The sequence below is a fragment of the Gobio gobio genome (assembly GCF_949357685.1).
Source record: "Gobio gobio genome assembly, chromosome: 11".
Taxonomy (NCBI): domain Eukaryota; kingdom Metazoa; phylum Chordata; class Actinopteri; order Cypriniformes; family Gobionidae; genus Gobio; species Gobio gobio.
This window is the reverse complement of record NC_137104.1, coordinates 37533677-37556939: the sequence shown is the minus strand read 5'-3', so window position 1 is coordinate 37556939 and position 23263 is coordinate 37533677. Positions and strand designations below refer to the sequence as shown.

At 38.7% G+C, this 23263-nt stretch overlaps 1 protein-coding gene across 1 annotated transcript; it reads right to left on the bottom strand.

The window, feature by feature from the left end:
* Positions 1-19983: 19983 nt before the first annotated feature.
* Positions 19984-22810, bottom strand: trhrb (thyrotropin-releasing hormone receptor b; the record flags this gene model as incomplete). Its single annotated transcript, XM_079828658.1, has 2 exons — positions 19984-20409; positions 22040-22810. 2 exons carry the CDS (start codon positions 22808-22810, stop codon positions 19984-19986), a joined length of 1197 nt encoding a protein of 398 aa, XP_079684784.1.
* Positions 22811-23263: the final 453 nt, after the last annotated feature.

The following is a 23263-nucleotide window of genomic DNA, read 5'->3' as shown; positions in this document are numbered from 1 at the left end:
AAAATCAGTGCAAAAGTCGTTGTTTCCTGCAGACCACGACCCCATCAGAACAAACCTGTGACCCTTTTTGACATAGCAATTATTTCACCAGACATGAGTCAGCAGTCAAAGATCAACATGAGAATTCATCAAAATTGTACAAACATGTTGTGGCATATTTCAGAAAAAGAAAATTCTATATTACTTGATCATGTATTTTAAATAGTAATAATTTAGAAATTAAATTTATTTAAAAATAACTTAATTTAAAAAACATTAATTAATTTAGTACTTAACTTTTCTGTTTAAATGTATTTATATAGTTTTATTTTGCATTATAGTTTATATATTTAGCATATATAAAATAATTTGATGTCCTTTTTACCCGTTACATGTATTTACTATAGTAATAATTAGAAATTATGCATAATTATATACAGCTAACCCTAAACGTCTCGTTTTTTTTGGCCTGGTATGGCAAGGCAATGGCATTCACTATCCAGTGGGCCATACTCCCCCAAAGCAGACAAAGAGCTGCTCAGAGCTGAATCTCTGCATGCAGGGCATGTACTGGACACAGAAATGACAAGGATGTATCTGGTTCATCCTGAGGCAGCGTTTGCAAGTTCCACCATTTGGTCCCTAAAATGGGTAGTGAGAACTTTGGGCACATAGCCCGGCCAGGGTCTCAGGATCATGTGCGAGTATGCCAGATCGAAGTCAAGGCACGTTTTGCTGACAGAGAACACCTGCAGGTCCCCAAACCTCTTGATGGAGGTGAGTGTGATCAGGAGTCATCTTCAGTGAGAGGGCCCTAAGCTCGACTAACTCCAGCGGCTCAAAAGGGGCTCTCTATAGGCCCAGCAAGACCACAGAGAGAACCCATGATGGAATAAGGCATGGCCTAGGAAAGCCTCTGATGAACCAGATTACCAGGTCATGCTTCCCTGAAGACTTACCATCCACTGGGTCATGATGTGCCTAAATGGCGGCCACATACACTTACAAGGTGGAAGGGGACACCCTGCACTACAGCCTCTCTTTCAGGAAGGAAGGCACTGACCAGACTGTGCATCTCTATGGGTCCTCCACTTGGGAAGAACACCAGTTCGTGAAAAGCCTCCTTCAAAGCATACAGCCTCCTTGTAGGGAGCTCTGGCTTGAGTGATAGTGTCAGTCACAGTTGGTGATAGGCCACTAAGGTCTACCACGTCCTGTCTAGGGATGGGCATTTCAAGCAAAAATTATATTCGACGATCGCTGGGAATTATTCGATTTTTATTCGAAAATCGCAACTCCTCCCCCGCATGCACGCATGTAAAGGCTACACGCATATAAACAGAGAGAGAGGGGGAGAGACCATTCACACTCTCAATCTGTAGGATAACAAACTGTTTAATTCATTAGGGAATAGGCTATATCAACTCAAGCCATATATATTTATTGTAACATGCTGAAACATATGACTGTAATGTGACATCGCCACAAGTTACCTGATAAATGCCACAAGTCTACAGCGTGCGCGTGAGACGATGTGTTAGTCTCAGGGCGTTTTAACTCTGACATTTTAGTTCGGAATGGGGCACGGTTAGCATGAAAATTGCTAATGTGAAAGCTTACCTACAGAGCTTGGTGTGCACTGAGGTACCGAACCCGAGAACACACAACCGGAGTTCGGTTGCTCTCGGAGCTGAGCCGTGATTCACGTGAATGTGCAAACAACAGGTGCGCACTTGTTCTTGAAGAAAACAGAAACCAGCGCATGCGTTTTAGCCGATTACAATGTCATTAGTTCAATAACATACACGTAAGAGATGATAGTGTTGATGATTTACCCTGGATACGATCGCGAGAGCGAGCCTGCAGTGTATTCGCGCATAGAGTGCAATCAGGGCAGCAAATTAATGGCAATTCACAGTCTCCTCAAAAGAGTCTGTTTGCAAGCATCAAAGCCGCCTTCAAGGGACACACATACGATAAACCCAAGTGTCGTTTACTCAGCTGCACATAATAGCACCAAATTAATTGAAAAAATCCCAATATATTGACCCGCGCTCTGTTTTCTATCACGCCCGTGCACGTCTGTGATGACGTAAGATGAACGCAAACGCATCAGGGTTCAAGTTGAGTGTGAAACCAGACCAACTGCGGAGGGAAGAATCAGACTCGGACCGCAGCAAACGTGTTCAGTATAAAACACCCTGAGAGCTGACTGGCAGCTTTAGGAGCGTTATTGGCAGCGCCTCCCTCTGGTTACATGAACGCGTCAGCACCACATCAGCACCGACAACATGGGGATTTTTTTTGGACGATAATCGCACATACTATTCGATATTCTATAATTAAATAACTAATCGAATATTCGAAAATCGTGACCCATCCCTAGTCCTGTCCAGGGGCCAGACATATAGGTTCCAGAGATCTGGGCACGGGTGCTAAATTGTGTCCCATCCCTGAGAAATTAGGTCCTTCCTCAGATAATTTTGCCATGTAAGGGGCTGTTATAAGGAGCATGAGCTCTGAAAATCAAGTCTGGGTGGGCCAGTAAGGTGCAACCAACAAGACCTGTTCTCCGCCCCGCTGACTTTGCACAACGTCTGTGCACTCAGGCTCACTGGGGGAAACGCATATTTACATAGGCCCCTGGGCCAGCTGTGTGCCAGGGAGTCTGTGCAGAGAGGGGCTTCGGTCAGGGAATACCACAGCGGGAAATAAAAGGAATCCTGGGAAGCGAACAGGTCTACCTGCGTTTCACCGAATCCCATCCCCCTGAAACGTCACTCGTCACGAAAGCGTGTCTGCAGGCGCCGCTTACTCCAGAGGAGGAGATGGCTGATAAGTGTGGACATGCATTGTGAAACTGCCTTTTTATATAGGAGGTTTATATATGCTACTGCCACTGTGTTGTTCACAACCCACCGCCTTTCTTTGGCACGAAATTAGGGCTGTAGAAAGCTGACTTCATCTCAGCTGGAGGGACAGGCTCTATTGCATCCTTCGCCAATAGGACTGCAATTTCCGCACGCAGTAAATCACATAGCCGAGTCTGACTGTCCTGATGAGCCAGCACGACGGGTTGGGAAGTGCTAACTCTGCCTCCAGGGTGGACTGAAAGTGTACTGAAACACTTACCTTGCTCCATAAGCCCCAACTGGAACTGGTCTATGACCAATGAGGAAGCTGCGCATCCTCTAAATGTGCCACACCGACCTGTGCAGGGCTTTGTGTGAGTTGTGTCTGGATATAAGGAGGTGGCCTGCTTGCGTCCTAAGAGGCCACACTGCTAAATTGGGGTGTCAAGAAAGTGAACTTTGTCTGCGTCCTGCATCTCAGAAAGGATCAGCCAGAGATGGTGCTACTGGCCAGTACACAGCTGCAGGTCAGCAGTGGCTCAGTGGTTCATGTAGGTTGTCTACAAACTGGAAGGTTGGTGGTTCAATCCCCGGTTCCACCTGACCAAATGTCGAGGTGTCCGTGAGCAAGACACCTAACCCCAGCTGCTCCCGACGAGCTGGATGGCGCCTTGCATGGCTGACACTGTGTAAATATGTAAAGCGCTTTTTAAAATGGATTACATTCGATTCCTGCTGTTGTGTATTTGTTTGCGCTGTGTACTCAATGCGCGTCACTGACGCTTTTCATATGATAGGAAAATATCTAAAAATAATGCTATAATCAACACTTACTCGTAACTCATTCATCTCGACAGCTGTAATGGTACATTACATGTGTTACAAAGTTGGCAGAATAAGGAGGAAGATGGGCTCGGCGTGACTGGGACTCGTGTTTATTCAGAACTCTCAGATACAAACAAAATAAACTCGCGCTGACAACGCTCTCACAACTCAGTAGTTACAATATAACTTTGTCAGCAATCGTTCCGTCTCTGGTCCATTAGTGATGTCCGGTTCGCGAACGAATCGTTCTTTTGAACCGGTTCTTTTTAGTGAACCAGTTCACGAAATCGGACTGAATCATTCTAAATGGTTCGTGTCTTGAGTCAGTGCTGATCCATAATTTACTAAAGTTACTAACTTTCTGACATGAGTGAAATAAATAAATTTCTCTGACTAGAAATAAACTAAAAACCTGGGCCCGTATTCATAAAGAATCTTAATGCAAAGAGTAACTCCTAGTGACAAAATTCTAAGAAAATTCTTAGAAATGTGGGCGTTTACTCTTAAAATCAACTAAAAAATCCTTGTAAAGAAAAAAGTAATTCAGAAAGGATCTTAACCCTTAAAAGAGGTCTTAAGATCAAATTTGTTAGGAGCACGGACGAGGACTTTTAAGAGGCTTAAGAGTTTCTTTAGCAGCGGAGAAAATGGCAGAAAGATGAAGAGGGAGAAGAAAGGTGTTGCAGACAATGAATGACAGTGACTTAATAAGACGCTATAGATTAGATCGTGCAGGGATCATGTTTGTTGCATTAAATCCAACTTTCAAACCACCAATTAAATAGACATGCCAGCAGTCAGTGTAATTGTAAAGAGTGGAACAATGTTTATAATTCTAAGCCAATCAAATACCATAGGAAATTAACAGCATGGTAAATAATAAAAGGATTTATATTCAATTCAAATTTTTTTGTATAGTGCTTTTCACGATACATATCGTTTGTGTATATATATATATATATATATATATATATAATATATAAAATGTGTGTGAGTGAGTGAGAGAGAACGGTAAAATAGGACAATTTGCGCTTGTAATTTCAAAGTGAAGGCTTAGAATAGACCCTATACTTAAAAGCGCTCCTTTTTGGACAACCAACCAATCACAGTCTTCAAAAGACTGTGTCATACGTAGCAACGGGGTCAGCCCCGCCTCTTCACTAAGATAAAAGTTTTTGTATTTTCCTTGCTCAGAGTTGCTCTCAGATCGCTCCCGAATAGCTCTTAAGCTAAGACTCCTACGTAAAAGGTTTTAAGCTAAATTAGGAGTTTTCTGAGAGGACTCTTAGAATCTTTATGAATACGGGCCCTGAAGTATATGAGAGAACTGATGAGAAGTGACAGGCTTGTGCCTCATAGACCTCGTTAAACCACGCCCCCTCAGCCAATCACAATAGTGGGCGTTTTTACTGAAGTCTCACAGCAGACACGCCCCTTGAAACAGGGCATTCAGCCAGAGAGCAAACATCAGTATAGAAAAAATGCCTTTTATTTCTAAATTATGACATTTTATGATGTAAAAATAATACTAACAATATAAGTACACCTCAGAATACATTATAAAATAAAATAAAAAATCCATGCCGTGGGACCTTTAAGTACTAAGTAGTATTAATTAGGGTTTGGTTGAGGGTTAGTTGTGTGTAATTATGCATAATTTACTGTTATTAATATGGTAAGTACATGTAGCATATGTAACAAGGACACTGTAAAATAAAGTGTTGCCACTTTATTCATTTTTTTATTGATTTAAGTCGAACATTTATTTAATAGTTACAGCAAGAAAAAATATTTTCTAACTGTAACAATGGAAAAGAAGTGAAGCTGTAAATTGAACCACTAAGCAACATATTCCTACTCTCTCTCTCTCTCTCTCTCTCTCTCTCTCTCTCTCTCTCTCTCTCTCTCTCTCTCTCTCTCTCTCTCTCTCTCTCTCTCTCTCTCTCTCTCTCTCTCTCTCTCTCTCTTTCTCTTTCTTTGGTTTTGCAATTAATCTCCCCGTCTGTGAAGGCTATTGCAATCTTGTTCTTCACCTTGTGTTACAGACCTTTCAAATATCATTTGTCGGTATAAGAGATGTGCCTGGGAGATAGATCTGTCTCAGCTGTTTTGTTTAGTGGGGTGAACCTTATTTGTTCAGGTTTCCAATTAAATCATGTGTTAGGTGTGTTTAGATTCATTATCTGCACCAGAATCACTGGACAGCTGAGAGGGAGATCGGTTCTTCTAATGCATGTAAGGACGTGTGGTTTCTTACTGGTGTAAATGCACATCTGGACAGGTGATGCTCTTAGATCAGTGAAGGCTGCTAGCAAACATACTTTTAGCAAGGAGTAATTAACAACTATTTAATAATTAAAAATTTGCAGCAATTGTTTTGGGCATGCATTTATTATGTATTTTAGCATTATTAGCATTCAATACAATTAGCAATTTACATACTTTGCAGAATCTGCAAAATGTTAAAGCTACACTGTGTGATATTTTCCCCCATCTAGCGGTTAAAAGGTATATGACCATCCAGTGAATATTAGTTTATCTTCCTCTCAATTCCGATTTCGTTTTAACTCCTACGGTGGCCGATTTAGTCCAAGATTAATAGGGCTTCCAGTTCGACCTCGTCCACATTCGACACGGTGGCATCGAGTGTTAAAACGCGAAAGGCGAAGCTTGAATTTACGGGTATGTCCCTCTTTGGCTAATGTACTTTCAAGATGGAGGGGCAACATGGCGACCCGCATTCGAACCACTTACCCGTATGTATTTTCAATGGCATTTTATAAACTTACGAGAATACTTTATTACTTGAAAGAAGTAAATATACATTAATGAGCACATATATTTTTGAAAGAGCTAAGTGTTTTTAGCTAAGAATAAACTAAACGTAACTGTAGTTACACAGTGTAGCTTTAATTATTTTAACAAAATAAGCTTTTTTATAATTTTTTTTAATAAGTACTGTCCTGAATAAGACATTTTACATAACAGATGTTTACATAGTTCACAAGACTTAATAATAGCTAAATTTATAAAAGTGACCCCGTTTACTGTTTGTCCTTGCCTGGATATTCAATTACTATTTTAATCTTTTGCGAGGGTTGTTCATGAGTCCCTTGTTTGTTCTGAACAGTTAAACTAACCACTGTCCTTCAGAAAAACCCTCCAGGTCTCGCAAATTACTTGTTTTCTACATCTTTTCCATATTTGAACCTTTTCCAGCAGTGATGAATTTGAGATCCATCTTTTCACTCTGAGAACACCCAAGGGACTCAAACACAGCTATAGCAAAAGGTAAAAACATTCACTGATGCTCCAGAAAGAAACATTACGCACACAAATACACACACACAGAGAGAGTTATGTGTAAACTGAAATGCTCACTTTAGACTGGGATTGCAACTCAGAGACCATAGTTTTTATTTTGAAAGGTGCATCAGAAATTCTTCATTACTCTGTTAGTGTGTTCAGGGCACACTGGAATCTTTAGAGATAAGATCTATCTTCTCAAGTGCCTGTTTTATGGTACCCATACATTTCATGACATGGATGTGTGACAAAAGGTCATGCCCACCCACTAACAAAGATGTTTAAAAAAAAACTGTTATTCTCTTTACCATCTTTCTGTCCTTACATTGGTTTAATTTAGAAGGGGAAAAAAGCCCATGGTAATTTTAAAGCAGTATGACAGCACAAGACATTGTGTGTCAGAAAGTGTCAAAACAGAAAAGCAGCCACTATGCACGCAGAACAGGGAATATGTTTTCTTTAACGGATAAACTATTCTCCAGAACCTGTTTTCTCCAGACGGTTTACCAAAAAGCATCTGCGTTCACACTGTGAATGGCACAAACTGAATTTATTAACATCAAAGGCAGTGAGTGCTCTTCTTTCTGCCGTTGATATATTTATACATCCTGCAATGCTGCATCAGCTTGTGCGCCCTTGTTTTCCCGCTTTGAATTCGCCACCTGTAGTATTCGCTTTGAATGCGCACCTCTCTTCATTTATTATTACTGAACAGTCCTAAAGGATTAAACTCTCGTCTTGAGAGTCGCATGAGGTGGAGAGTTTCATGCGCAAGGTGTGTTATATACAACAACAACAACAGCAAGGTTATAAAGAGAAATACAGATAAGCCATATATAACTTTAAGCTTCTATATCAATTATCTGTTAAACTCTCCAAGTGTCCAAACAAAGCCTGAGGGTCAGTCAATAAGATGCTCTGGATTGCATTACGGGGATTTCTGGGATGCGTTAGCTTACCCTTGGGTGCAAACATGCTCTTTTGCAAGGCATTTCTGTGGTTGTTGTTTTCACAGAAAGACAGGTGATTTGGATGTGGAATGGCTGCTTGGCTTTAAGTGTGAGGTTTGAAAGGGATGTATTGGAGATGTTGATTAAATAATAACCTCTGAAGATGTTTAGCTTTGTATCGCTGTCAACTTCAGGGACTCGCTATAAACACCAGAGCAGCAGTAAAGACTTTGAAATATTATTAAAATCCATCTTTCACTCTCGTTGGTGTGACAATACAACATTGTAATAGTTATATAACTGGTAATCATATACAGTGAAATTGTTGGAAAACGGTATGTGAACCCTTTAAGATTTAAGTAACAACAGTGGACGAATACGGTCTATTATTCGTCACAAGAATTTATGTTCCATGTCTTTATCGAGTACATTGTGTAAATATTAACAGGGACGCCCACTTAAGTAGCAATTTTACAAGTGACCATTTTAAATCTTTTGTTTGAGCCATGGTTTATATCAGGCTATGCTTGTTGTGGACATTTGTGAGTGTTTTTTAGGGCAGCTTATTTTTAAGTGTTAAGCAGACTGTGCTTGTCTCGTGATATTTATGACCAATTTACTCAGATATCCAAGCAAATCTTATACAAGAATCTTCTAGTCCAGCAGACCTCAGAGTTATTTGGTGGTCAAGCACATAAAATAAACACTGTTATTGTGTACTTTTGGCTGTGGTTGAAAATGAGCTGGGTTATAAAACTGCATGTCATGTAAACTGTTATTTTAGATGGGAAAGAGCGAGAAAAACTGAATTGATGAGAAATATGAAAAGCGAGAAGCAGGGATAAATGAAGTATGAAAAGGAGCCATAATGGATGTATTAATCTCAAGAACAACTTCTTGCCTATTAATCTCAGACTGAATACTCTGTGTAATACAATTAGCTCTTGTTCTGTGGGGGGGAAAAATAACATAAAAAAAGAGAAAGAGACTGCAACTTTATCACAGGTTTTATAGGTGACCCAAAGCCAAGTTTATATAATTACAGTCCTTTTTTCCTGCAGTAGATCATGTCTATCTTTTGTGACTAATTACATCTGGGGAGAAAGCATGTGGACGGAGGAACAATGACATTGAATAAAACTGGGCTTTTGTGCAGTGTTCTCTGTATGATTAATTGATTTAGTGTTATAATAGCATCTTGTTGGCTATAGTCCGAAACATGAAATAGGTTCAACTTGAGATTCAACATTCCAGGGTGAATCTTAAGAGACCTGTCAGGAATATGTCCAGGATTTCTCTTTTTATGTCCATTTGAGTGGACAGTATGCGTTTTTGTTTTTACCTGAAGAGATACTGTATTAAACATACAGTAAAAACATACATACTGTGCATTTAACAAATTAATCAATAAAACTATATAAAATCATGTTATGTATAAACTGTAAAATATATACAAAAAAATATAATACAGTTTGTAAACGCAATTGAGCAGATGGAGAAGAACTTCATACAAATTGAACGTTGCGTATCTTTGATATCAGAACATGAGGATGTGATTCCATCAAAGATCTGCTGGTAAAACTGTGGAATCCAAACTCAGACTATGTACAAAATGCTCATGCTCCCTCCAGTCTACCGTCGATTTACCCTTATTAGCTGATAATTCTGATTATGTTCAAAATGGACAAATTTCTACCATAGCCCTCCTCTCTGAGAAAACCTCAGATTGAAATCTACATTGATTTATTGATGTCTTCAGACTGTGGGAAAAAATCTGGTTCTTTAAAACCAGACGGCCACTCCGCTTCGCGTCGTGACCGCATCACCACCTCGGGTGTGCATTATCATTCTAATAATTGAACGGCCCGTCGTCAATTATTCCTTACATATAATTTATTTACAACCAAAAAGGTTACTGCAAATGAAGTTTTTTCAAGAACAACAGTCACAGTAATATCATTTTTAAATGAATTTTAGCTGAAATAAGTGTGATTTTAATGATTTGTTAAAGGAACTGTATGTAAGAAATGTATAGCCGCGTTTCCACCGCAGGAACTTTACCCCGGAACCAGGAACTTTGGGGGGGAACTCGGTGTGTTTCGACCGCAGGAACCAGGGTCTAAATGAAGTTCCGGGTAAATATTTCCCCCTCCAAACGGCCCTGCTTGCGAGGTGGGACTTTTCAAAAGTTCCCGAACTTTCGGGGGTGGGACTTGGGCGCTGAACATGCTGATTGGTTGAGCTCTCGCAGCTATTTTTTTTTCCACCGCCATATTTACAAGTCTTTTGCGAGGTGGGTTCCGTGGGTTTTGCGTTCAGTAAATATTTTTTTTGCAACAATGGAGTTCAACAAAAAATTCGACCGATGGACCGACGACGAGGTTCAGGCTTTATTGAGCATATATGCGGAGGAGGACATCCAGCGGGAACTGGAAACGGCGACCCGCAATGAAAAGGTATAACTGAAGATATCGACTCGGTTCCAGTCATACTGGAAAACAGTGCAGAGAGAAGTTGAAGAAATTAGACAAGATTACAAGAAATTAAAGGATCAGAACAACCGGAGCGGTTCCGACCGGCGTATCAACAAGTGGTATGACCGCCTGGACGCGTTGCTGGGACACAGACCGTCCTTTTCTAGGGCAGCGGTAACGAAAGACTCGGCTAGTGCGTTGTTGGAAACCATCCAGGAATCCGAGTGGGTTGAAGGTAAGTTAAATATTATCTATTAAACTCGTTGCAGTGTTTAAACACGTTGCAGTAACTTTTTTCAACGTGCTTTTCCAGACGTAACGAGTGGCCCTGATGAATCGCAGGCAACGGAGACCAGCGTGTTTTCCCCCGCGGTCACCAGTACGTTATAAAGCTGACAAAAATGTGTATATATTTAAAAACTGATGTGTAATCCTTAATGGTTTTGTTGTTTTTAATTGTAAACTTAAATTGCCCATGATAAAAATTGCACACTGGGCATTGTTCAAGCTGGGCAAACAATTGTTCATTATTTGTAGTGAAAACACTTTAAATATTTAATTGATGGTTTCTATTGTTTCATGGTTGCCTTGTGTATTAATTTCCATGTGTTTCTGTGCAATTTTTCTACTTAGAGAAAAGGAAAAGGGACTGTGACTTTCTTGATGCACTGAGGGACATGGAGGAGGCTAACCCTGCAGCATGGACAAGAACTGACCAATATATTCAGCTGTTACTGGATAGCCAGGCCGAGGAGAGATGAGGAGGCAAGAGTTGGCATTCCACCAGTCAGAAGCGGAAGAAAGCAGACGGCAGCAGAGGGACTTTCAGACCGGGTTTCTGTCTGTTCTTGGACAGTTTGTCCAGTTGTTCAAGAAGTAGCCACAATGACCAGCCGCTTGAATGAAGCATTTGCACTACCACATTTGTACTTTATATATTGTACGTGTTGGCACAGCTCTTGGACAGGTTACTGAAAAATAAACTTTTTTTATATTGTTGTTTTCACATTTTATATTTTCATTTTATTGTTCTAGTAATTTATTTGTCTTTGCACACTTTTATTTTAATTTTGTAAGAACTAATCTGTCTAAAATAAAGTAAAATGTGTAAAATGTCACTGTGTCTTTAATTTCCACATTCTAACTATATAACCACATTCTAATTGTATTCATATAGTGTAGGAAGCAAATAAAAGGGCTGCTGCTCGCAAGTCTTTCTGAATATGCACATAAACATATCTAGAAAACCCAAATATTATATTTTTAAATGTATAACTATGTGAATGTAGTATAATAACTTATAACCACAACTTAAGTGAAGCCATAAGTGTGGTCCTGCTTCATTTCAAATTTGAGGAAGTCTCTAATATTATGCATTTAATGAAGCATATTGTAATACTAGTCATGTGATTTTTTTTTTTTTTTGTGAATGTTAAGAGATGTTATTGTGATAAAAAATAAAATACTTGCAGTCTAGTACCTAATCTTTCAACCGCTTAATTCAGTCTATTGTTTTCATTCAATTAACTTTTCACACATCTGTCATGAATGACTGAAACCTCATTATCCTTTTATAGAAAATGTTTTGTTTTGGAATTGAGCTATTACAACACATTCAGATTTTGGATTGCCCATCATCCCATTTTGCATTAAAATGGTCAAACCAGGTGAAAGTGCACGTTTAAATAAGCAGTGTTGGTAATGTGTGTACATAATCAGCAAAAGCAGCGCTGCTTGCATCACCTACACTTGTTATTGTTGCAGACAGTATCGCGCAAAAGTGATTACTGTCCGTCGGTGACTGGGAGAAGCAGTCGCGCGCATTCCCACGTCACCGGACTAATTTGCCTAATCTCCCCGGTACTTTAGACCGCGGTGGAAACGCAGATTGTAGCAGGTCTGGGGGAGAAAAAGTTCCTGGTACAAATAGTTCCGGGTAATTTCGGTGGAAACGCGGCTTATTTCAATTAATCATAAAATGGCCCTGATATGTCACTAGACATTAAGAAATCATGTTAATTTCAAATATTTATATCACTGACAACGGTTGTCCGGCCAAGATATTGTCATTTTAAAAGTGAAGTTGCAGCCCTCAACTGATGTTGATGTTGACATGTTGTGTCATGCCTGAAGCGCCACCCTCCACCTATCTACCAATCATAAAGTCAGTAGTGTTTCTGCATTCGGGTTGCCAGCTCTGCTCTAGTTACCACAGCTGCAGCTACAAACTTTTTGGATAAACAATGTCTAACTTTACGAAACCTAAACGACCTCGTTATGAATCAGAAAAACGTTGTGACAGTGTCCGAAATAAAACAAGGATTTGAGATGCCTTTGAAAGATAGAGACGGCTGAAAACGGAGAATAATTTGAAGACTGATGCCAACGTTGCTAATTTTCTCCTGGACAGGTAAGGTTCATCTATGTTTGGCTAACTTGTACTTAATGTAAATGGACATTTCAAATATTCATGACAGTCGAACATAGTTATGCATGTTCGTGCAAAGTAACGTTAGGTTAGCGCAGATGGAGGAGTTGGGTCATTGAATTGAAAAGGTAACGTTAAGGAATTGTTTGGTAAATAAAAACGGCGAGTCGTCATTGCTAACATTAGTAATGCATTATCAGAGCCCTTTTCTCTGTCATTATGCTGGGACGCTGAGGAAAACAACATTAGCACGCCTATTAGCACCGTGTAAACGTATTTGAGACAGTAGCCTAACGTTACCTCAGTAAAAATGATTCCTCATTCGTTCTTCGCATATATAGTGGACAAAACATGCTGCAAGTTGACCTGTATGACCATTGCTAATGTTATTTAGCTTTGCTGTAATTTTACTATAGTATTTTTTCATGTGGGTATGTACTGTCACATACGAGCGTTCATATTTACGATTATATTTGGCTAATCGCCATTAGTACATTTTTGCGATTCATAATTACTTCACAAAACATCGCTCTTGAAGCATAAACATAATTAACAGAAAGAAAAAAAACGTACTGTGTACGACTCGTCACTTGCCATTGAAAGCTCCGTGTAGCAGCCTACGTTCCTGCTGCATCCTGCAGCCTATCTGGCAACCTCGAGTCAGGGGGAGGGGGAGAGGGGATACACCGCTCTACAGTAATTTGAAAGTGATTGCAGGACCAGTTTTGGCCACAGTCCTACATACAGCTCCTTTAAGTTTTGAGAGTATTTAAGTTTTTATATGGTCTTGCCCCAGATGTAATCTGTCAGTTGATGCAAAAATACAGTAGTGGTGGGGCAAAGATATTATTTGATGTTACAACTTTTTTACCTGCAAGAGTCTCCTATAGAAGTAATGGATGAATATTCCAGAGCAATTTGTCATTTTTGACTTGCCGTCAGCCATCTTGGTTTGGAGAAAATAATTATTCACGAGCAACAGCTTACCACTTGGTGGCAGTGTATGGGATAAGGCACTACTGTCCACTGTAGAGGTTGATGTGCAACTGTGCCATTAAAACCCATCCATACGCAATAAATGTTTTTTGAATAGCTGTGGTGACCTCTATGCATTTAAAAGATTTAATAAAGTGTCATTAAATGATCTCAATGTTTATTATTTGATTATGTCTATGTTAGCAGCAGACCCTTTAAGTCCTGTAAGTTGCGAGGTGGGGCCTCTGTGAATCGACTCGATTGGATTGAGTTCTGGGGAATCTGTTTGATTGGACCACACGGGCCAGCCTTCGCTTCCCACGTGCAGCCATGACCCTGTTGCCAGTTCACCACTGTTCCTTCCTTGGACCACTTTTGATAGATACTGACCACTGCAGACTGGCAACACCCCACAATAGGTGCAGTTGTGGAGACGCTCTGACCCAGTTGTCTAGCCATCACAATTTGGCCCTCGCTCAAATCCTTAAACTTGCCCATTTTTGCTGCTTCTACATAAACTTTGAGGACAAATGTTCACTTGCTGCCTAATATATCCCACCCACTAACAGGTGCCGCAATGAAGAGATAATCGGTGTTATTCATTTCATGCCTGATTGGTGAATATATTATATAAATGTGTCCTTCCATTGTCAGGTTTTGTGAAACACAACATACTATATCTATGCAAGTGAGTGCATAACAATTTTAGACTGCAGTGATTGCAGGTATGTGGTCCAGATTGTAGCACTGTGATAATCATATCAAACTGAAGGTTTTAAATTATGGCTTTCTCAACAAGCCGCTGTTAAAGAGTATAGCGAGCAATTTGTACAATTGCTGGTTGTACATTTATATTTAGAGAGACTCTTTAATGAGTGTAATTTTCGGTATATTTTGAGGCTCATATACGTGTGCAGATTTATTTTGTGTTTGATTTTACTTCTGTATAATCTAAGCACAGCATCAAGCTGTTTCTAGCTGGAGATAGTTATATCTACTTCAATCCTTTTTCTGAATTAAAGTGGACAGGAAGTGAGGTGACGTCAGAGTGGGTCATCATTATGGGACCCTATAGCACAATGCTGAGAGTGACCATGTTGCTCAGTAAAATCTCTTCTATTCATGCAGCTCTGAAGACTAAAGGTTCCATCTTTCAAGGTTCTATCGTGTTACGGATGGATAAAAAGCTCTAATTTCCCATACAGGAGGAGATGGAGCACTTGTAAAGAAACAAATAAAAGAAAATATAATGCTTAATAATAATGGTGACTGTATGAATGGAAGTCCCAGCTTTCAGTTAGGGAAAGCTTTCAGTTAGCATGGTGTTTTTTTTTTTCTAATATGAGTGAACTTATACTGTAGGTACCATTTACATTTTTGGACTTTTCATTTCTCTGTTTTATTTTCATCCTGACTGAAAACAGCACGCCAGTTTATCTTCAGGCCTTTCCAATTTTTCCAATATTTTGGATTTATTTGGGTACATTGCTTTTGAGTGGCTGAACTTCAGAGAGATTGCTGTAGAATTTGCATGCATTTCTTTGAAGACCTTTTGAAGTTGTTTTGCTGGATTAAATGCATGTCAGTGTTTGCAATAGATATTTTATTTAACCGGATTTCTGTTTGGGTAAAGTCTAGACATCAAATGATCAATATGCATGATATTTAACTGTGTTGTAGTCACGGTTACGTAATCACCGTAATGCTGTGTAATTATGGCAATTTTGCCAGATTTCATTCAGCGGAGTTGTATGATCTGACTATGAATTTACTTCAACTTCATGATACTCACATAAGCAGTCTGTGAGATAATGTGACGTTTAATTGACGATAGGGCCATTATTTTCATTACAAGCAGAATCAAATTTTAAAATCATCTTGAATTACGTGACAGGCAACATAATATGTGGATGATATTATTCAAAGAGGAAGAAGAAAAGGTAAAAGCAGAGGTAATAGAGGGAAAAACAGAAAGTGTATCCTTACATGAGATAAAATAGCCTTGGTTTATTGCATAAGCAGAAAGCAGTGTTTAGAAGAGCTACAGTACAATGACAAAATCTGTTATTCTGGAAAATCAAACCAAATTTGAACTGTAGACTCAGAATTCAATATACAATGCCCGTTATTAACTTATTTTTTTATAACAAGAACACTAACATGTTTTTATTTCATATTTAAAGGGATAGTCCACCTGAAAAAAAAAAAATTCTGTCACCCTCATGTCAATCCAAACCTGATTTCCTTTTCTTCAAAACACAAAATAAGAATTTTGAAGGAACAATGGGGTCCAAACGACGTATTCATGTTTTCGACCACATTAGAATGAGTAAATGATGAACGACTTTTCAATTTTGTCTAAACTATCCCTTTTTTCAGTTTGATTTGACCAAAACAGAGGGGAAAAACACTATCAATTCCTATTTTGCTGACAGTGCCTTTCAGTCTATTTGGAGCCTTTGAGCACATGAACATCTCTGGGGTGTTCACTAAAATGTAATTTGATAATGCACTTCTAGTGTTTTTCCTAGGTTCAAGGTGTCATTGGATTTAATTATGTTTAATGTTTTATATGTGTTTCTTCTGCTGAGCTTGCCAGTGTACAATCATAGTGGTCACTCTTTAAAATATTGTTTTGTCCTTCCATTCATTTGCCACAATGTCGAATTGATTAGCTGAGAATTTTGCATGAATGTTTGGTACTTGGCAGCAGCGGTTTCTAAAAGTTAACTTCATGTGGATTTAAAATGTGCTAGACATAGAATAATTACACTTTAAAAAGATCAAATAGACATCATGTACACCGATCAGGCATACAATTATAGCCTAATATATTCCTAATATTGTAGTGGTCCCCATTTTGCTGCCAAAACAGCTCTGGACTCCACTAGACCCCTGAAGGTGTGTGCTGTGGTATCTGGCACCAAGTCGTTAGCAACAGATCCTTTAAGTCCTGTAAGTTGCGAGGTGGGGCCTCCATGGATCGGACTTGTTTGTTCAGCACATCCCACAGATGCTCGATTGGATTGAGATCTGGGGAATTTTGGAGGCCAAATCAACACCTCAAACTTGTTGTGCTCCTCAAACCATTCCTGAACCATTTTTGCTTTGTGGCAGGGTGCATTATCCTGCTGAAAGAAGACACAGCCACCAGGAAATATCTTTTCCATGAAAGGGTGTACATGGTCTGCAACAATACTTAGGTAGGTGGTACGTGTCAAAGTAACATCCACATGGATGGCAGGACCTAAGGTTTCCCAGCAGAACATTGCTCAAAGCATCACACTGCCTCCACTGGCTTGCCTTCTTCCTACAGTGCATCCTGGTGCCATGTGTTCTCCAGGTAAGCAACGCACACGTACCCGACCCGAAAAAACGTGATTCATCAGACCAGGCCACCTTCTTCCATTGCTCCGTGGTCCAGTTCTGATGCTCACGAGTTGGTGCTTTTGGTGGTGGACAGGGGTCAGCATGGGCACCCTGACTGGTCTGCGGCTATGCAACCCCATACACAACGAACTGCAATGCACTGTGTATTCTGACACCTTTCTATCAGAACCAGCATTAACTTCTGGAGCAATCTGAGCTACAGCAGCTCGTCTGTTTGATTGGACCACACGGGCCAGCCTTCGCTCCCCACGTGCATCAATGAGCCTTGATCGCCCCTGACCCTGTCGCCAGTTCACCACTGTGTCTTCCTTGGTCCACTTTTGATAGATACTGACCACTGCAGACCGGGAACACCCCACAAGAGCTGCAGTTTTGGAGATGCTCTGACCCAGTCGTCTAGCCATCACAATTTGGCCCTTGTCTAACATGCTCAAATCCTTACCCTTGCCCATTTGTCCAGCTTCTAACAAATCAACTTTGAGAATAAAATGTTCAGTTGCTGCCTAATATATCCCACACACTAACAGGTGCCGCGATGAAAAGATAATCAGCGTTATTCACTTCATAATGTTATGCCTGATCGTGTATATGCAGAGCATTATTCAGTACCGTTTGAAATTCATGTAAAACAATAGAAAAGATTTTCAGAAAGTGCCACTGTAAGACAATGCATAATAATGAATTAAACTAATGACTCTTTCATTAGCCAGTACATTTATTTTATTCAGAAATTTATTCAGGCTTTAAAATAGACGTTTTAGATATAATTTTGTGTTTTGCTAAACCCTGAATAATAACACAAATGCAACATAGCAAATACACATATAATAGTTATAATATGAATACTAACATGTGAATGATTCAGCAATTGTACACACTCAAGTATATCAAGAATAATAGCACGCATTTACCAAACTGAGAGAACAATTACAGCACAATTAAACATACTGAACAATGTGTATATTTTTTAGGCTGAAAAGAGCTTTTAAAATGATATATGATATGCTTGAACACTTCAGAACACTCCGCTGAAACCATCTGTGACAAACAAGATTCAAACCCATTAACTGTAACATATCTACCATTTTTTTTATTACCAACATCCTCTGCATCTGACACTGCACTGTAAAAAAGTTGCCTTAAATGTTTAAGTACAATGAACGTGGATGTTAAAGTCATTTCAACTTAAATTACATTAAACTGACTTTAAAAAAAATGGGTTGAATCTTGAATCTGAAAAATGGCTTAACTTATTTTAATGAGTTAAGACATTAAAAACAAATGTTGTCATAACTTATTGATCATATAATTTTTTTACAGTGTAGATGCTGTCTTACTAACTTTCTGCAAACATCTGTTTAAGCCCATTCACTAAATATCACTAGAATAGCCATCACTATTCATTGACACTGGACTGCATTGAAACAGACATATAGAGACTATTTTCCACGTAAACACCACCAAGATATTATAATCAAAACCAAAAACACAGCATATTAATTTAAAATAATTGAAAACAGTTAAGTGCGATTAAAGAAAATATGCAACTTCACATTTGCACATTTGTTGAGAAACCATATACAAACCCATGTGGTGGGAGTTAGCTTATCAGCTCACAAATACAATCATATGCTGTCTACCAATTTATGATACAATAGAGTAAATTAAAAAGGTGGAATATTCATTCATCAGATGTAATTTTTTAGACATTTTTCATAGGTACATTCATTTATTTTGTAATCTAAATAAGTTATAGTCAAAAGGGTCTTTATTATATTTAAATATATATATATATATATATATATATATATTTGATGTAAAATTTTTAACTTTGTTCTAGCCTAGTTTAATATGAAGAGTAAAGTTATTAAATATAAGCAAGGTATTCACCTTGGTTGATTCCACCTAAAAGTCTACACAGTACACATGGCTCTTTTTAACATTTTCTGTAAGTTTGAGCTGGCGAACCAATAGCGTTTGGGGCGGAACTATCTGTTTTAAGAGACCAATGGCAATCAAGGGTAGTGTTTTGGGAAACGTGCGAAAACAATGATTATTTTTGCATTTACATCTGTTTGCGCTAATGGCACATAATTACAATTCAGCTTTGAAAAGTAAAAAATATTTTACATAAATAGATCTATTCATGCATTCCTTCAATTCGTTCATCCTGAAGTGTGCTTATTTACAATAAACTTACATAAAAAGTGCACTTACAACACTAAATATATTTCAGTGTGACATTGTCAGATAGCCAATGAAACATTAATAAACATATATCCATCAAAATAAAAGAGCTATACTTCCATTTTAAGTTTAAATCATTTATATATATATATATATATATATAATTATATTTATATACAGTGGGACGTAAACTAAGTTGACACTAATTGAACATTCTTGAAACAAAATGCAACTGCAGAATAAAGCAGTTTCAGCATTTTTTCTCAGGGCTCTGGAGAAGAAGGCCACTCATTAATCACAATGGCAACCCTCATGTTTTCGGATCAATATGTATTCAATTTACCCTGCGTCACATATGCAATACACTGATTTTAATCAAGAATCATGACTTTAGCAAATAATGCAACCATGCAACTTCTTCAACGGTGGTTTCATTTCAGTTTCCAGGGAACTGTTTGGCAAGTGGATGAGACGGGAAGATGAATTCGACTGTGTTGGGCATGACTTTTTTTTTTAATAAAGATAAAGTGAAACTTTCAAAGTGCTGTCCCTGCAGTTTAATGTGTAGTTGCTAGTACTCAGAGATGTGTGGTGAGTGTGTAGCTGTTGTGAGTTTATCAGGCCTGACAGAAAGTCTCCTTGCTAAAGTTACAGTTCTCTGGATACAGAAGCTTCTTATCAGGAAACAGCTCGTCTGTTGGTGTCAAATCGTCTATCTCAGTTGAAAAATGCCCAGTGCCTTCCACCGTTGACGTTTCCTTGGCAACACTGTAGGTTAGTGCCACACTATAGGCTGCCTTATTTACCAGAGCGGTGCGTCCGCAGCTGCAGAGCCTTCTGAAGGCAGCGCGGAACTTTTGAGACATAGCGTTGTAGATGAGAGGGTTAATGGCACTGTTGAGGTAGACACATGTGCGGCAGAACAGCAGAAACCAGGTGTCCAGGTAGGCATCTCGCAGGAAAGAGTTAACCACCACCAGAGTGCGGTACGGCATCCAAAGCACAGCGAAGAGAATGACCACCACTGCCAGCATTTTTGTAACCTTTAATGAAGAAATCACAATAACCATGTTATGAAATATACTGCAATTCAGTGTAATGCATAATGTTGACATCTATCTATCTTCAGTCTATCTGTCTCTCTCTCTCTCTCTGTACATCTGCCTATATATCTGTCTGTCTGGGTAGGTAGATATAAAATGCATAATGCATAACTATGCATTACATAAATGCATAGACAGATGGATGGATGGATAGATAGAAAAAATATTTAAATTTACAATTTATTTTTAATATGTTGTTTAAATTATCTATCTATCTATCTGTCTAGATAGATAGATAGATAGATAGATAGATAGATAGATAGATAGATAGATAGATAGATAGATAGATAGATAGATAGATAGATAGATAGATAGATAGATAGATAGATAGATAGATAGATAGATAGATAGATAGATAGATAGATGATAGATAGATAGATAGATAGATAGATAGATAGATAGATAGATAGATAGATAGATAGATAGATAGATAGATAGATAGATAGATAGATTAAAAAATATTTAAATGTACAATGTATTTTTTTAAATGTTGTGTAAATTATCTATCTGTCTGGATAGATGGATTAAAACATTTAAATTTACAATTTATTTTCAATATGTTGTGTAAATGATCTGTCTGGATGGATGGATGGATGGATGGATGGATGGATGGATGGATGGATGGATGGATGGATGGATGGATGGATGGATGGATGGATGGATGGATAGATAGATAGATAGATAGATAGATAGATAGATAGATAGATAGATAGATAGATAGATAGATAGATAGATAGATAGATAGATAGATAGATAGATAGATAGATAGATAGATAGATAGATAGATAGATAGATAGATAGATAGATAGATTATCTGTCTGGATGGATGGATGGATGGATGGATGGATGGATGGATGGATGGATGGATGGATGGATGGATGGATGGATGGATGATGGATGGATGGATGGATGGATGGATGGATAGATAGATAGATAGATAGATATTTAAATTTATAATTTATTTTCAATTTGTTGTGTAAATTATCTGTCTGTCTGTCTGTCTGTCTGGATGGATGGATGGATGGATGGATAGATGGATTAAAACATTTAAATTTACAATTTATTTTCAATATGTTGTATGGATGGATGGATGGATGGATGGATGGATGGATGGATGGATGGATGGATGGATAGATAGATAGATAGATAGATAGATAGATAGATAGATAGATAGATAGATAGATAGATAGATAGATAGATAGATAGATAGATAGATAGATAGATAGATAGATAGATAGATAGATAGATAGATAGATAGATAAATAAATGTTTAAATTTACAATTTATTTTCAATTTGTTGTGTAAATTATCTGTCTGTCTGGATGGATGGATGGATGGATGGATGGATGGATGGATGGATGGATGGATGGATAGATAGATAGATATTCAATAAAATATTCAAAAAATATTTAAATTTACAATTTATTTATCTATGTTTTATCAGGCTACTGCACCTGAAACAACTTTTGTTTTGCACTGTGATTTGAATGACACACTACAGGATACATTTAAAGCACATTTTGTTGTTTCCAAATATGAAAGTTTTGAAACTTAAAGGAGATCCTCTCACCTGTCTTCTGGATGCTGCGGTGGTACTAGAACAGCGGCTGGAATTCTTCATTTTGTTCTTTTTGGCATTGGAGAAGTTGTCATGCCCGTTCTTGTCCGACGGAAGAGGATTGAGAAACAAGATTCTCCCAATGAGGCCGTACAGGACAGTTGCAAGAGTGAGTGGCAGAACAAAAAAGACGGCAAAATCGACAAAATAAATGGGTAGGTAAAGGCTTCTGGACACTTTGTAAGCGCACGTTATTATAGTCACATCCTTGTAGAGAACCTGCTGGATATCGGTGAGGTAAAACCACATTACGCTGTAAAGAGACGTGAAAACCCAAACTCCAAAAATGATCTTCTTCGCGCGCGAGAGCGTGCATAAAAACTGCGCTTTGATTGGGTGACATATAGCGATGTATCGCTCTATGGTGAAGGCTGTTATGGAGCAGGAGGATGCGTTGATTCCTAGATACTGGAAGTATGTGATGCACAGGCACCCCGCGTGCCCAAAAATCCATGAACCGAACAAGCTGTCCGCTATGCTCGGCAGACCGGCTGCGATCAACACCATCAGGTCCGCGACAGCCAAACTAACCAGATAGCCATTGGTCGGGGTCCGCATATGTTTGGTGGTGAGGACCACCAGGATGACCATCACGTTTCCAACTATCCCGAAAGCGCATATGAGGAAAACTATGAGGACGCTGAACACTTTGTATTCGACACTGCGGTCAGTCCAAGTTTTCAGAGTCTCGTTACTGTACTCGAATACTGTGAAGTTCTCCATTCTCCCCCCAAAAAATCTCCCAGGTTCTTTAAAAATCAGATTAAAAAGAATTTAAAATCCGTTGAGTTGACATAAACGCGGTTCATCCCTCTTCAAACTTTGTTTGATCTGTCTGTTCAGTTTTTGATTAGTTTTTGGTCATCAGGGGAAAAAAAACTATTTGCATTCATTTAAATATTCATTATTCTCCTCTAAATATAGTGGAATAGACTGAAAACAGATGTGCTCTCTACGGTTGCAGCAGATCAGATGATGGATCTCCTGCGCCTGGTGCTGAATTTAGTCTCGCCTTTGGCTGCGTGATCAGGAAAGAAGGGGGCGTTTTACGCACGCATATAATTCAGTCATATGAAACCTGGCATAATTTTTTAGAGTCTTATAAATTATCTTTAGACTCATTGGTTATTTTTTCATGATTGTATGGTCCTATTTTTTATTATATGTTATTGAAAT